The 13,678-nt window shown below is 66.0% G+C and overlaps 1 protein-coding gene across 1 annotated transcript; it reads right to left on the reverse strand.

Moving 5' to 3' along the window:
• Positions 1-1,857: 1,857 nt before the first annotated feature.
• On the reverse strand, positions 1,858-11,351 carry CTSD (cathepsin D). Its single transcript, XM_055580516.1, has 9 exons — positions 11,190-11,351; positions 9,050-9,209; positions 7,122-7,245; positions 6,590-6,708; positions 5,175-5,401; positions 3,441-3,563; positions 2,956-3,100; positions 2,772-2,870; positions 1,858-2,689 (listed from the first exon to the last, which is right to left on the reverse strand). Exons 1-9 carry the CDS (start codon positions 11,261-11,263, stop codon positions 2,522-2,524), a joined length of 1,239 nt encoding a protein of 412 aa, XP_055436491.1. The 5' UTR covers positions 11,264-11,351; the 3' UTR covers positions 1,858-2,521.
• Positions 11,352-13,678: the final 2,327 nt, after the last annotated feature.

Genomic DNA, 13,678 nt, shown 5'->3' on the forward strand with positions numbered 1-13,678 from the left:
CACCTGACCTAAGGGGCCAGTGAGCCTGTGTGTGGCCTGGGAACCTGTCTCCCTGGCGTGCCAGCTGGGCTCCCTGGGCCAGGCTCTGCCCAGGGCTGGGCAGGCTGCAAGGTGGACGGGCTGGCCTGCCCCTGAGTCCAGCTGGTCCTTGGGCATGGGAGAGGGCACCAGGCCCACAGGGGTCTGCTTCTGGTCACTGGGTGGAGCCGGGCTTCCTCTCCCAACTCCAACCACCCTGCCCCCGACCCCCAGCCCACTGCCTGGGATGCATCATCCCATGGGCCTTCACCGGAGCGGCCGAGGGAAGGTGCTGGACTCAGATCAGCTCCTGAGAGCTCAGACTGGGTGTCCTCCAGGCAGGATGTGTCCACCTGAGCCCGCTGGGCTGGTGCAGAGCAGGGCCGAGCCAGCCAGAGTGAGAGCCAGCGTTTGGAGCAGCCGAACGCCAGGCCCTGTGCTGGGCTCCTCCTGGCGTCCGTCAGGCCCGTGGCTGGGAGTGCCCAGCTGTCACCCACCTTCCCAGGACAGAGACTCGAGGCTCAGGGTCAGGTCACAGAAGCTGGGTCTGAGCCCAGAGTCAGACTCCAGGGTCCAGAGAAACCCAGCCGGCTGGGTGGAGCCGACCCTGGGCAGGACACCAGTGCCCTGCCAGCCTGGGTTAGGAGCTGGGGGCTCAGCCTGCGCGAATAACCCATGCGGCATTTGGGGGTCTTGTCCCCATGTCCCAGAGGAGAGGACACACGGCCCCCCTTCTGCCCAGTCTCAGTGAGCGAGGCAGGCGGAGGAGGGGGCCCCTGCCAGCCTTGGGGGGGTGGTGGGAGGCTTTGAGGACAGAGAGGCCTGCATGGTCAAGGCGCAGGGCGTGAGGGGCAGGCAGCCTCCTTCCTGGAGGCTCTGCCCTGCAAGCTCCCAGGTTGCGGCGCTGACGACCGTCTCCCAGGAGCCCTGCGGCCCTGCAGAGCTCTGCCCACTCCTGGCTCAGATTTCAGGCACAGAGAACACTGGGCACGCGTTCATGATCCCTCTTGCAATTCTGGAAGAGGTGTGCCAGGGCCCGGCTCTGGGGTGTGGTCTCCAGGCCCCCTGGGGCCAGGCCGGTGACAGCCACAGCCCTGCTGGCCTAGACGGTACCAGGACGGGAACAAACGTCACATCAGACCCTGACCCCTGCAGGGGGGGTGGGCTCCAAGCAGGGTCCAGAGTTACCCTTCCCTGAGGCATCTGCCTCACCACCAAGCATTTACAAACTCCTATTCATCCCTCAAAACCTCCTGGCTCTGCAACCACTCTGACCAACCTCCACCCCCTCTAGCAAAACAGGCCAGACTAGCCTGAGGGGACTCCTGTCTTGGATCCCTGGACCCTGCCCCCCCAGGACACCAGGCTGGCCTGCTCCAGGATTGGCAGGGCTTATTCACGGAGACACTGCTTCCACGGGCTGGCGAGGAGGCCCGGGAGGGAGGCAGGCTGCCCAGGTGCCACCCGCCCCCTCCCCCAGTCAGGTGTGCAGGGGACTCGGGAAACACTTTCTAAAGAAGTGTGGTGGGCATTTACCTGGGCCCAAAAATGGTGCCTCAGTGTAGGCGCTCACAAGACAGGCCCCCAGCCAGGCCCACCTCGCTGGTCACTGCGCCGGACACCCCCCTGAGCTGGCACCCCCAGCGGCAGAACCTTGGCCACGAGGCTGGGCGGGAGGCAGAAGTGTCCGGGTCCGGGCCTGGCCTGGGCCCCGGGTGCCCCAGGCTGAGCCCGCCCTCCCTTTGAGGCGAGGGCAGGGCCGCGCGTGCTAGCTCCTCCCCCGCCTCCACGGGGAGCGCACCCTCCCCACCGGGCACAAAACACGCCAACACACAGGCAGAGGCCTGAACAACTTTATTTTCGTGCCAACTCTGGCTCCCAGCCACTCAAGAAATGGGTGGCCGTGGAGAAGGCCGACCCAGCCCCCTCCCCTCTGGAGCCACCCCACCCCACCCCGGGCCAGAGAATGCCCTGGATGCCCTCCGCGACGAGGTGAGCCCCCGCAAGGCCCTGCAGGCCTCGCAAGACTGGCTTCTGGCCCCTGCCACCCTTGCCAGCTTGTCCTCAGGCCTAGCGGGCCCTTCATCACGGCGTCCAGGACGAACAGGTGGGCGGGGGCTGGAGCTGCGGGGCAGAGCGACCGGGAGGGCAGCTGGGCCCGAGGCAATCACCCGGGGCGGGGGTTCCAGGATACGGCCACCCAACAGGCTGCGTCTTCCAAGTCAGAGAGAGGACTCTGTGCACCGGAGCTGCCCGCTGGCTCGGCTCCAGGCCGCCTCCCCATCAGACAGACAGACAGACAGACCAGCAAGCAGCATTTCAGACACCAGGGAGGGGAACCCACAGAGCCGAACTGCGGCTCGACAGGCCTCGGGATAATCGGGCTGTGGTGTGACTGTGAGTGCAGTGTGAGCGTGAGTGTGAGCGTGAGTGTGTGCGTGTGTGGGTGTGTGTGGCGGGGCGGCCTCCTCCTCTGGACTCCAGCAGTGATGAGTGGGGCCAGCTAGAGCCGGGCAGCCTCGGCCAAGCCCACCCGGTTCTGGTCCCGGTCGAACACAGTGTAGTAGCGCCCGATGAAAACGTCGCCCAGGATCCAGAGCGGCCCGCCGGGCGGGGGCACGTCCATGCCCATGAAGCCGCTCAGGCACACGGCCGTGCCGGCCTGCAACACCTGCACGGGCAACACCGTCACCACCGGCCGCCACCCGCGCCGCGCCCCAGGCGTCTGCACCCCGCCCCGCGGCCCCGCTCACCTTGAGTACGTAGTCCTCCGGGGACAGCGCGTAGTCCTTACCCCCCAGTTTCACAGTGACCTGAGGCAGGCTGGACACCTTCTCGCAGGGGATCATGTACTGCGGGGGGGGTTAGAGAGGAGCCAGTGTACGGGGTGGGCCCATCGGAGGGGCTGCCCGCCTCCCCAGCCCTGCCAGCGCTCACCTCGCCCTGTATCAGCGGCACGGCCCCGATGGCCTTCTGCAGCTCCCGCACCTCCTCCACGGGGCCCACTATCAGGGACGTGCCTGTGTCCACAATAGCCTCACAGCCTCCCTTGCACACGGTCAGACTGCTGCCCACATCCAGCCTGCGGGGAGGGGCGGGGGCCTGAGTCCCCTCCCAGGGCCACTGGAGCCCCTGCCTGCCCGTGGAGGACTGGGTCGTGAGCAGAGTTGGGGGGGCGCAGGGAGGTGGCTGGAGGAGCCAAGGACAGGTCACCCGAGGGAGCTATGTGCGGGGGGCCCACTGGCTGGACATTGGGAGGTGGCAGGAAGCACCTGGGGCTGGCAGGACACGGGGCCCAGGTCCCCTTGGGCCGGCCCCCTGGTGCCCCCACAAGCCCTGCTGCGCGCAAGGCCACGGGCAGGGCCCCCACGGGCCGCGTCCCACCCTGTGGGGCCGAAGGCAGGACCCCGCCCCGCGCTCACTGGTCCATGCGGATCTGCCAGTAGGCCTGGCGGGTAACGTTGTGGAAGGTCAGGCTGCCTCTGTAGTACTTGGAGTCGGTCCCGCCCAGCATCAGCTCGCCCCCAGGCTGGGCTTTCGGATCCCTGCAGGGGAGGAGGAGGCAGTCAGACGCCCTGCCCACCTCTGCGCCAGGCATCCAGACTGCGGGTAGCCAGGCTGGATGGGCACAGGGGTCAGGGCTGGTGCGGGGCCCTCAGAAGGCGACCCAGAGCAGGGCCCTTCCTGGGCATGCAGGGGTGGGAGGATCTGGCGGGGGGAGAGGGGGAGTGCTCCAATCTCACACCCCGGGGATCGCAGGCCAAGCCCCTTCCTGACAGGAGAGCCTGCCTGGGCCACAAGGGATCCAGTCTGCCCTCTGAGAACAGCCAGGTTTGGGCCAGCAGGCAGAGGAGGACGCGAGTGCTAGGAGCCCTGGGTCGGGGACCTCACGGGCCTGGAAGGAAAACCAGGGGCTCCCAGGAGGAGGGCTGGCTGCCCTGAGCAGGGCGGAGCCTCTGCACCCGCCCCCGGCCCTCTGCACCTGCCGCTCTGGAGAACGCTCTCCATCTAGACCACCGTAAGACTGGCTCCCACTTCAGATTTCAGCTTCCGACCCTCCCCACCTCTTAGTCACACTCGTGGTTTCAGCATCATCTGCCCGGCTGTCTCCAGTGCTCGCCAAACTTGTCCTCCGCCCATCGCTGTGGCTGCCACCTCCCGTCACCTCCACCACCCACGTGTGGAGGACACACGTACCCTCCTCAGCCCTGCCCTTGCAAGCCAGCCGCCCGCCCCCACTTCCTGCCCGAACCCGCGCCCGGGGAGTCACAGAGCTGGGCCATCTGTCCTGACCTCAGACCTGGCCAAGCTCCTGGGTCCTCTGCACCTCGCCTGCCTCTCCAGGACCCAAGGGCTCACGTGCACCCAGCACCGAGCCGGCGGCTCGGCCCCAGCAGCTGCTCAGTTTTTGCCACTGACTGAGCAAAGGACAGAGGCCAGCATCCATACAGAGGCCGGGCCAAAGGCTCTGAGCTGGAATTCCACCAGAAGTGCCCAGGGTGGGACCCAGACGGGGCATGCGGGGCGTGGTGACCAGTGACCAGGAGCAGCAGGCTGCCTGGCCCACCCCCTGCCCATGCCCCGCCTTGCCACACCTGCAAACCTCCCCCCTTGGGGGCTCCCTCCCAGGACCTGTAGCACCGTCGTGGGAAGAGGCCAGGGGCTGGGGGACTGAGACCCCCTTTCCAACGACCCCTCCCCAGCGTGACCGGCACCAAGCATTGCTTCTACAACGTGGGAGCATTGCCCTGAGCTCTCCCGGGGTCACCCCCATGGGAAAACCCCAGCTCCCTTGCCTCCAGAGCTCCTGGCACAGATCAGGGCTCGTGGCCTGATCCCTGCTGGGCTGAAAGTGACCCAGGGGAAGGGAACAGCCTGCCTGTCACCGGGCCCAGGAACATCAGGCAGACTGACCGGAAGGGCCCCTGGCCCAGCTTGGGCTGTCGGAGGAGGCAGGCCCAATGACCAAGATCCCAGATCCAGGGCCGCCCGGCTGGGGGACCGTGGTTCGGGGACCCCGGGGAGACCCAGCCTTCGGTATGGACTGTTTGTCCGCCTGTGAGAGGGCGCCAACCCCTTGGGCAGTGAGAGCTGCGGCTCAGCGCCTGGCAGGGGACCACAGGGAAGGGTGGCACGACAGAGCCCCGCCCCCACACCTGTTCAGGAAGAAGGAGAAGACGTTCTTGTCCACCAACTTCTGCTGCATCAGGTTGTCGAAGACAGGCAGCACGTTGTTGACGGAGATGCGGGGGTAGGCCATGCCCAGGATGCCGTCGAACTTGGCCGCGATGAAGACCACGCCCGGCTGCTTGATGGCCTCCCCAAAGGTCTGCCTCTGCACCGTGACGCCACCGGGGCTGGATGAGGACGGGTTACAGGGGACCTGCGGGCCACGGGGGGCGGGCAGCAGGGGTCAGGCACCGTGTGGACACCAAGCCTGACGCTGGGCCCCAGGCGGCCCCTCACCCCCGTCCCTGCGCGGGCAGCCACGGCCACGAAAGCCAGCTCAGTCGGTGCCCATCATCTGGCGCACGGGACTCGGCCCCAGAGTAAGGGCTGCTGACCCTGCACTGGACCCGGGTGGGGATAGCGGGGGTGCGGGGCCCATGCTCTGCTGGGCCAGTTTCAAGGACGGCTGCAAAGCGGGGGAGCAGGGAGCCTCGAGCTCCTCCTGAGCTCAGGCCCTCCCACACGCCCACTCCCGCCCTCGGGGAACCCTGGATCTAACCTTGGACTCAAGGCCATGCTACCCCCTCCCCCAAGCCAGGGCGGAGGCTGCAGACACACGCAGAGCAGGATGTGGGAAGAAAGGCTGCTTGGGGCTGACGCTGGGGGGCGGAGGAGGGGTGCGCGACATCCTGTCTCAGGCTGAGAGAGAGCCTGGCAGAGGCCCCCACTCCCGCCAGGCAGACATGGAGGGGGAGGGTGGCCTCGCCAGGCAGGCTGGAGGAAGGGTCCTCCTGCCACCAAGGCTGGGGACAGGCCTCCCGCGGCCTTCATGGGGCTGGGGGCTGGGAGGGGACTAACTTCTGCTCTGCTCTGCTCCGCTCCCCGCAGCTCCCAACCCAGATGCCTCCTGTGGCCGGGCACCAGGGGATCCGCCCGAGCAGAGCCCATGGGGGCGCCGCCCTGCTCCCCAGGGAGGCGGGCGCGTCCTGCGGGCACCCCGCAGCCCTCCCCAGACGCTGCCCGACACCCTTGGCAGCTGCCCCTGGTCGGCAGCTCTGGCTGCAGTGGCCCCCCGCTGTCCGCCGGCTCCTCTGCCTGGCTGTGTGGCTAGGAGCCTCGCCACTCGTCACTCGCCGGTCCTGGGCCCAGACCCGTGCCCGGCACTCTCGCTTCTGCAGGCGGGGGCTCTTGGCCTGCCTCTCCTGCCAGCCTTTCCAGCACCACCTGGCCCGCACACGGGACCACGTGCCCCCATCACGTCCCCCCACGAAGCTCGCCCAGCTGTTCCACCTCCGGGCCTCTGCTCAGCTGAGACCCTGGCTCCCCTGTTCAGCAGACCCCTGCCTGGCTCTGGGGTCAGGGGTGAATCCGCCGGCCTGGCGAGCAGCCCCAAGACACTCACCGACACAGTGTCCTGGCTCAGGTACCCCGAGAGGCTGCCCGAGCCGTAGTGGATGTCGAAGGTCGTGCCGTTCTTCACGTACGTGCTGGACTTATCGCTGTTGTATTTGCGGTGGGTCCCTGCGCCGAGCGGGACCGTCAGCCTGCCTGCCCGACCCCAACTGCAGCCTCAATCCTCCCAGCCCTGGACCAGCTCTGCTGGGCCCCCGCTGCCCGCTGCAGCCCATCCAGCAAGCCCCCGGGCGGGTGGTCCAGCCCATGACCCCCATGGCCCCGTCCCTAAATCAAGGAAGGGAGGAGGGTGGAGAATCCGGAGGGGCCGCCTGTTGGGTGTGGCCGAGAGATGGGAGCAGCAGGTGGCCCAAGAGGTCCACCCGGACATCTCTGCCCTAAGACGGGAGAGGGTGGGCTGAGGCTAGACGGCTGGCCTCCAGCACCTGACGGGAAAGCAAGCAGCGGGTTGGGGGGCACGCCCCTGCCCGGGGTCCCTCCCTCCGGGGTCCACGGCAGGCCCCTGGGACAGGCGGACTCACAGCAGGCGATGTCCAGCAGCTTGCAGTGGATGGATGGGACCCACAGGTTGGCGGAGCCAGTGTCGAAGACGACCGTGAAGCACTGCGGGGGCGTCCCGATGCCGATCTCCCCATAGTACTGGGCCTGGAGGGTGGGGCCTGTCAGGGCAGGGCACGGGGCTCCCCGCGGGGCTGAGAGAAGGGCCAGGCCGGGGAGGGTCTGCTCGGGTGGGAAACGGGGAGAGAGAAGGCCCAGGCCAGGACAGGGGCCCGGGGCCAGGCGGGCTGTCTCAGCCGCCCACCCCGCCGTCCCCGCCCAAGCCCTCGGTCGGGTCCAGGGCTCTGGGAGGGAAGGCCTCCTCCCCAGCATGAGGGTCGAGTGATGGCCTGACTCTGGGCCCTGAGATCCCCCCGGGCCGAGCCTGGAGGACTCCGGGCAGAGGGGTCCAGGGGGTCCTGGGGAGGCAACGCACAGGCAGGCTGAGTCCCTCAGTGCTGGGCACGCGGCCTTCACTGCCCTGGGTCTCAGTTTCCACCTCTGCACACGGGGCAGCAGAGGCAGCCTGGAGGCCCAGATGTGGGGTGAGGGCTCTGGTGAGCATGAAGGGGGCACACGCCTCCAGGAGGACCCCATCCTCGGCCCCTCAGAGATCAGGGGCGCAGGCGTCTGTGAGTCTGGGGTCCGCTGGGCCCTGCCGTCCCACGGACAGAGGCCGGGCCCCGGGTCGCTACAGGGCTCCGGCTCCAGCACCTCTGGGCATCTCTCTCCGGCCGCTTGGCTCCAGGGAGCAGCGGCCGCCACTAACTCATGACCCAGCAGAAGTGTCTAGACTTGGGGTGGGGGGGTGCTGGGGGTTTGGAGAATGACTCAGCAAATCTCCATACCCGTGGTATGCATGCACACGCTGTGTGTGCGTGCATACTGGGGGGCAGGAATCAGGAACTGGTCCGTCAGGCCCCAGGCAGACCCCCCCGCCACCGTCTGATCACATGCCTTCAAGAGGCCACAGCTTCCTGGCCCGGGCTCCAGCCAGGCAGGACAGAGGGCGCAGCTACCTGCCCTAAACCTGAGTGGGCCAGAGGCCGGATGGCAGCGAGGGGCTGGCTTCCCAAAACTCAGGTAGTGGGGGGGGGGGGGGGGGGCGGGGCGTGGAGAGGATGTCACCTGGGCAGCCCCGGAGGACCTGGCCCCAGAGCTGGGACCAGGGCGACCTGCCCCAGCATGCTGTGTGTTCCAGAATGTTCCACCTCTGAGCTGGTTTCCCCCTCTGCAAGCAGTGGGCACACAGGCTGGTCACTGACCAAAAAGGAAGGGAGGGTGCAGGGACTGGGCCGTGGTTGCCACAGGCCTTCCAAAAAGACAGGCGAGACAAGCACAGAGGCTCCAGGGCAGCGGGTGCCTCCCAGGCAGGCGGGCCCAGGTGAACTGAGCTCAGGGACCCCCGGCCCCCACCCACAGCCTCGCGGGCAGGCCCGGGCCTGATTCTGGGCTCCTCCGCGCCAGGCCGGCTCCCCCATGTGCTGCAGGGGCTGGGGCAGTCCCGTGGGGCTGGCCACCAGGATGAAGATGCCAGTCCGGCTCTGAGCTGATGCTCGGTGGCAGGAGGGGAAGCAGACGTCAGGGAGGTGCTCAGCTGCTCCAGCCAACCCTCCTAGCCCCCTGGGCCAGGATGGGCAGGGGGGCTGGGAGCTGGGGCCAGGGAAGTCACAGCCCTCAGTCAGGAGGGCGTGGTGGAAACGCCCATCACAAGGGATCAAGGGGGGCTGGGTGGAAGCCCCGCCCTCCACACCGATGAAGCTGGCAAACCACTGGAGGCTGAGAACACAGGATTTCACCAAACCCACACCGGCTCAGGAACGTTTCCTCAGAGCCAGCTCCTGCCCGCAGTGCTGTGAGCAGTCAGCGGGCTCCCCCAGCCCCAGGCTGCCTCCCCGGCCCCCACACTCACGTCCATGTAGTTCTTGAGCAGCTCGGGAATTGGCCCCTGCCTCACAGCAGGCTCCCCAGTGGCATATTTCGAGATGGGGCCCTTGGCGATCAGGTGTTCCACGGGGCCCATGGCCTCCGACATGGTCCGGCGGATGGATGTGAACTTGTGCAGCGGGATCCTGTCAAGACAGGGGTCAGGCTCATCAGGGCTGGCTGGTGCACAGCCCACCGGGAGGCTCCCACACCCACGACCAAGCTGGAGGTCCAGCATGCCTGCTCCCCGCCCCCCCGCAGACCCTGGGGGCTCCAACACGCACCGCTGTGGTCTCCTGTCCCCACACTGAATGGGTCCAGGGTCAGCGGTCAGCTATCGCGTCTGCCCAAAGCCCTCCATGGGGCCCCATCTGCCTGGTCCGCCCCACCCAGACCCCCCAGAGATGGTCCCAGCTCACCAGTCCGACTTGCGGGGTGGCCACCTTCTGGCCGCCAGAGGGGGACTTCCAGGCCACCCACTCCAAGCAGCCAGCTCACCCTGACCAACCCCAGGCCCCTCACAGGAGCCCCCCTTTCCTTCCAGTCCTCACCCCAGGCCGCACTGAACCCCGTCACTCTCTCCCCATTAAACAGACCACTGGAGGTCAAGGTTGACACTTGGGGCCTGGAGGTGGGGGCTGCTAGGCTGGCCACACTCCAGGCAAGGCCTGGTGCCCCTCCTTGGAGGACCCTTCCCAGGAGCCCCACCGCCCAGCACACATGCCAGCCTGGGTGGTCTGCCCAGCAGCAGGGAGGGGTCCTTCTCCACCCCCAGCTCCCCAGGGGTCTGAACTTGCCCTAGGAGGTGGGACAGGAGGCCACCTGAGCAAGAAGAGCTACTTCCCAGCCTGGGGATCTGCGAGTTCAAGGTCGCAGTGGCTCCTCCCAGCAGGCCAAGGGCATGCTCCAGGAAGATGTGGGCCTGACCTCTTGCCTAAGCAGGGACAGGCTGGGGGAGCCTGGGCTTCTTGTCTGGGGGCGGGGGAGGGGGACACTCCCTCCAGTGACTAAGGAGACAGATGCCAGCAGTTCCACTGGACATGAAGATGTGGGGGCTTGGGTTCAGCTGCCCCAACCTGAGGAGCTCCAGGCTCGCGTCCCCAGTGGAAGGCCTGGGGGTGAGGCCAGGGCAGGTTCAGGCCTGCAGCTGCTCCCCACAACTGCTCCAGCTAGGGCTACTTGCCCCTAGGCCACAGCCCACGCAGGGGCCCACACAAGCCAGCCCTTTGGCAAGGCTCAAGCCTGCTGCAGCCCCAAGACCCCACCCCCCTGCCCACAGGCAAAGGCCCACAGCAGAGCTGGAAGAATGCCGGCCCAGGCCCAGCACTAAGGCTCCAGGCCTGGGCAAGGGTGGAGGCAGGGCAGAAGAGGGTGGGCCCTTCGCACCCCTCTCCTGCTGGGCAAGCAGCCTGCCTGGCGGGGCCCGGAGGGTGGGGGGACCCTCTGTCTCGCTGACACAGTATGGCACAGCCCTGGACCAGCCTGACAGTCCTCGGCCTCGCTGGACCCAGTGGGGGCCCCCAAGCCTGGGGAGGGCGTGGTCCTTCCTGAGGCAGCAGGTGGGACACAGCCCCAGCCTAGCAGTGGGGGAAGCCGCCCAGGGCCTGGTGCCAGCTGGGCCACTCCCCCAGACCCATCCTTAGGCTGACTCCCTCTCGACCCTGTGGGCCTCCTGGTGTCCAGAGGGTCGTCCAACTGGCCCAGGGGCTGTGGGAAGATCTCATTGGACGAACAGACCGGGATGAGCCCAGGCCCAGTTCACAGCTGGGAAGGGAGACCCCAGGCGCAAAAATGACTTACCCAAGCTCAGGGGCCTCCAGGGCCTGCCTCTGGGTCTCCTGTCTTCCAGCCGAGAGCGGGCCCCTGAGCCCAGGCTTCCACCCTACCTGTCCTGGGGACGCTGAGCCGACTCCCAGTCACAGCCCTCCTGCTACCTCCGGTCCCCACCCCATAATGGCAGGGAGGAGAGGACGCGCGGACCCCCGGGCGAGCCCCGCAGCTGCAGAGCTCCCCCGCCCCGCCCGCGGGTAGGCCCCACAGGAGGCCCCGGGGGCGGCCCAGCTGCACCCCGGCGGGGGCACAGGGGTGCGCGGGCGTCCGCGGGGAGCGCGAGCTGCGCGGCTCACCTGATGACCGCGGCGGCGGGCGCGGCCAGCAGGCCGAGGGCGAGCAGCAGCGGCAGCAGCCTGGGCGTCTGCATGGCGGCGGCGGCCCGTTCGAAGCGGAGAGCCCGGGAGGTCGCGAGCTTATAGCCGGGATGACGGCGCAGTTGGGCCGCGTCAGCTGACCAGCTTGTTTGCACCGGGGCTGGTCACGTGGCCTGCAGCCGGCGACGGAGGGCGGGGCCGGGCCGGCGCGGGGCGGGGCCTGAGCGTTGAGGGGCGGGGCCGCCCGCCACTAGGAGCTGCTGCGTCAGCTCGGGCAAGCTGTCCTCCTGTCCCCCCTCGGGCCACGTGCTGACCCGGAGAATTGCCACGACCTTGTCGGGGCAGAAGGGGACCGGGCCTGGCCCCGCTGGACCCCTCAGCCGGGCGAGGCTCCCGGAGCTGCGGCTCCTTCCCGGCCCCAGGCTCGCGGCTGGCTCCCCAGGGCTCCCCACTCCACCTGCTCCCTCCCTGGGCGCCCTTGTCCCCAGCTCTTCCTTTGCCCTGGGAGTCTCCCAGGTGGTTTCTCTGGAGGCTCCAACCACCCTCATCCTCCAAGTGGCCCACAGCCCTCCCAAGCCCCAGCACCGCGCCCCAGAGCAGCACCTGGCCCGGCCCGGCCCTGGTAACCCTGGGCTCTCCTCCTCTGTAAATTGGCACCATCCCAGCCTTGTGGCAAATCTCAAAGGCTGCCAGGGAGTGTGGGTATGTGTGTGTGTGTAGGTGGGGAGGGGACAGCAGGTCACAGTTCAGCCATTTGGGATCAGTTTTTACCAGCTTCTGGGGTAGGAGAGCGAGTCCCTTGGTCTGGCTAATGCGCAGCCCTGTCTGAGGCCTCTGTGACCCTTAGCCTGGGAGCTGAGTTCCTGCTGCCTAAGGGGAGAATCAGCTCCATCCTCCACCCTAGGTCGCACCCAAAGGAGGGGTTCCAAGGAAAGGAATTCAGACAGGTCATTTCAGAGAAGGTCACGTGAAGAAGGAAATTCAGCAGGAGAATATGCCGGGAAGTGACTGATATGGGGGCGTCGACTTAAAAAATGGCACAACGTAAAAGTTGTCCCTTTCCTTTGGAGCAAAGCTCTCATGTAATAAATATCTTCACTTTTAACCTGACAAATTCTATTAAGGTAGCTTTTCTATTGAGGAAAAGTGTCAGATCAGGCTCTTACCTAACCACTTCAGCCAAGACCACTCAAGTCTCCTACAACTGAGCAAACCCTGGTATCTTTCAACAGAGCCCCACCCAGTATCTAGACCTTAGGTGAGTGTGCCCTGGTCAACCAGCATCTGCACACCACCTCCCTCCCACCCCCCCAAATAACTTTCAGTTGGAAGCAGGCAGGTACCTGTTCCACCACCAAATAAAACTCAGGATTATCAACCAATACAGGAGATCCGAGAACCAGGAGTTGTTGTTCCAACTCTTTGGGACCCCAATGACTACAGCATGCCAGACTTCTCTGTTCACCTACCCAGATTTGTCTGGACTCTCCAAGGAGGCGGACAGGTATAAGAGGCCTCTGGCCGTATACCAGGGCTCCAGCCCCCTCTGGGTAACGTCGTCGGTCACCGTGAACTGTCACCTTTAAAAATGCACAATGTGTGAGCCGCAACTTAAGTTTTATTTGGGGCAAAATGAGAGTTGCAGCCTAGGAGCCAGCACCTCAGAGAGCTCTGAGAAACTGCGCCAAAGAGGAGCGGGGTGGTCAGCGTATGTGATTTTGGTGAAGAGGCCAAGCAGATATTTTCCCAGAACGATTCTACTAGTCTTGTAAAGCTTCACTAGTCATGAGGAACAGTAGTCCTCATGAAGGGTTTTAATGCTTTTCTAGGTGTGAGGAGATGCAAGAATTGGGCTCATAAATCAGCTCCTGAAGATCTCTAGCTCCCTGGAGACCTGTCCTGCCAGTTTCCCCCTGAGCACCGAGTGCCCTATTTCTCTTCTTCACCTTGGACTCCCTTCGGGGGGTGTTGGAGGTCAGCAGCTGCAGCAGTACATACTTAATCCTTGAGACAGATGGCAAGTGCCAATTTGTAGTTCACAGGGGCCAGGCCTCTTGGAGGAGGTGACATTTGAGCAGGATGTGAACGGGGGAATCTTCACAAGGGGACTCACCCAGGGACACTTTTTCTTGAGCGGTCCTCCCAGTTCCCCACCTAAAGGGGGTCAAACCGAGGTTCTGTGCTTACAGATGCAAGCTTGGAATTCCTTTCTTTTCTGTAACTACCAAATAAACCAGGACCCCGACCTTCACCACCACCACCCTCCATGCTGGTCAGCCTAATGTCCACGGATGAGTAACCCTTGCTTTGCCCTGCCTCCTCTCCTGGCCATTCCACAAATGTTTGCTGGGTTCCCCTGACGTGGTTCTGAAGGAGTAAAGCCAGGGGCCAAGCAGGCTCATATCCTGCCCTTGAACCTGACCCCGCCTCCTGGGGGCCAAGGCTGTTCCCCACACAGGCCCTGGGGA

Source organism: Bubalus kerabau, chromosome 5 (assembly GCF_029407905.1).
Source record: "Bubalus kerabau isolate K-KA32 ecotype Philippines breed swamp buffalo chromosome 5, PCC_UOA_SB_1v2, whole genome shotgun sequence".
Classification (NCBI taxonomy): Eukaryota; Metazoa; Chordata; class Mammalia; order Artiodactyla; family Bovidae; genus Bubalus; species Bubalus kerabau.

Excerpts from the sequence above, each read along its gene's own strand:
- CTSD (XM_055580516.1), bottom strand. The coding sequence starts at position 11,263 with ATGCAGACGCCCAGGCTGCTGCCGCTGCTGCTCGCCCTCGGCCTGCTG. Across the intron at positions 3,564-5,174 it reads TTCTCCTTCTTCCTGAACAG|GGATCCGAAAGCCCAGCCTG; the intron begins GTGTGGGGGCGG and ends CCTCCCCTGCAG. Across the intron at positions 2,871-2,955 it reads TGCCGCTGATACAGGGCGAG|TACATGATCCCCTGCGAGAA; the intron begins GTGAGCGCTGGC and ends CCCCCCCCGCAG.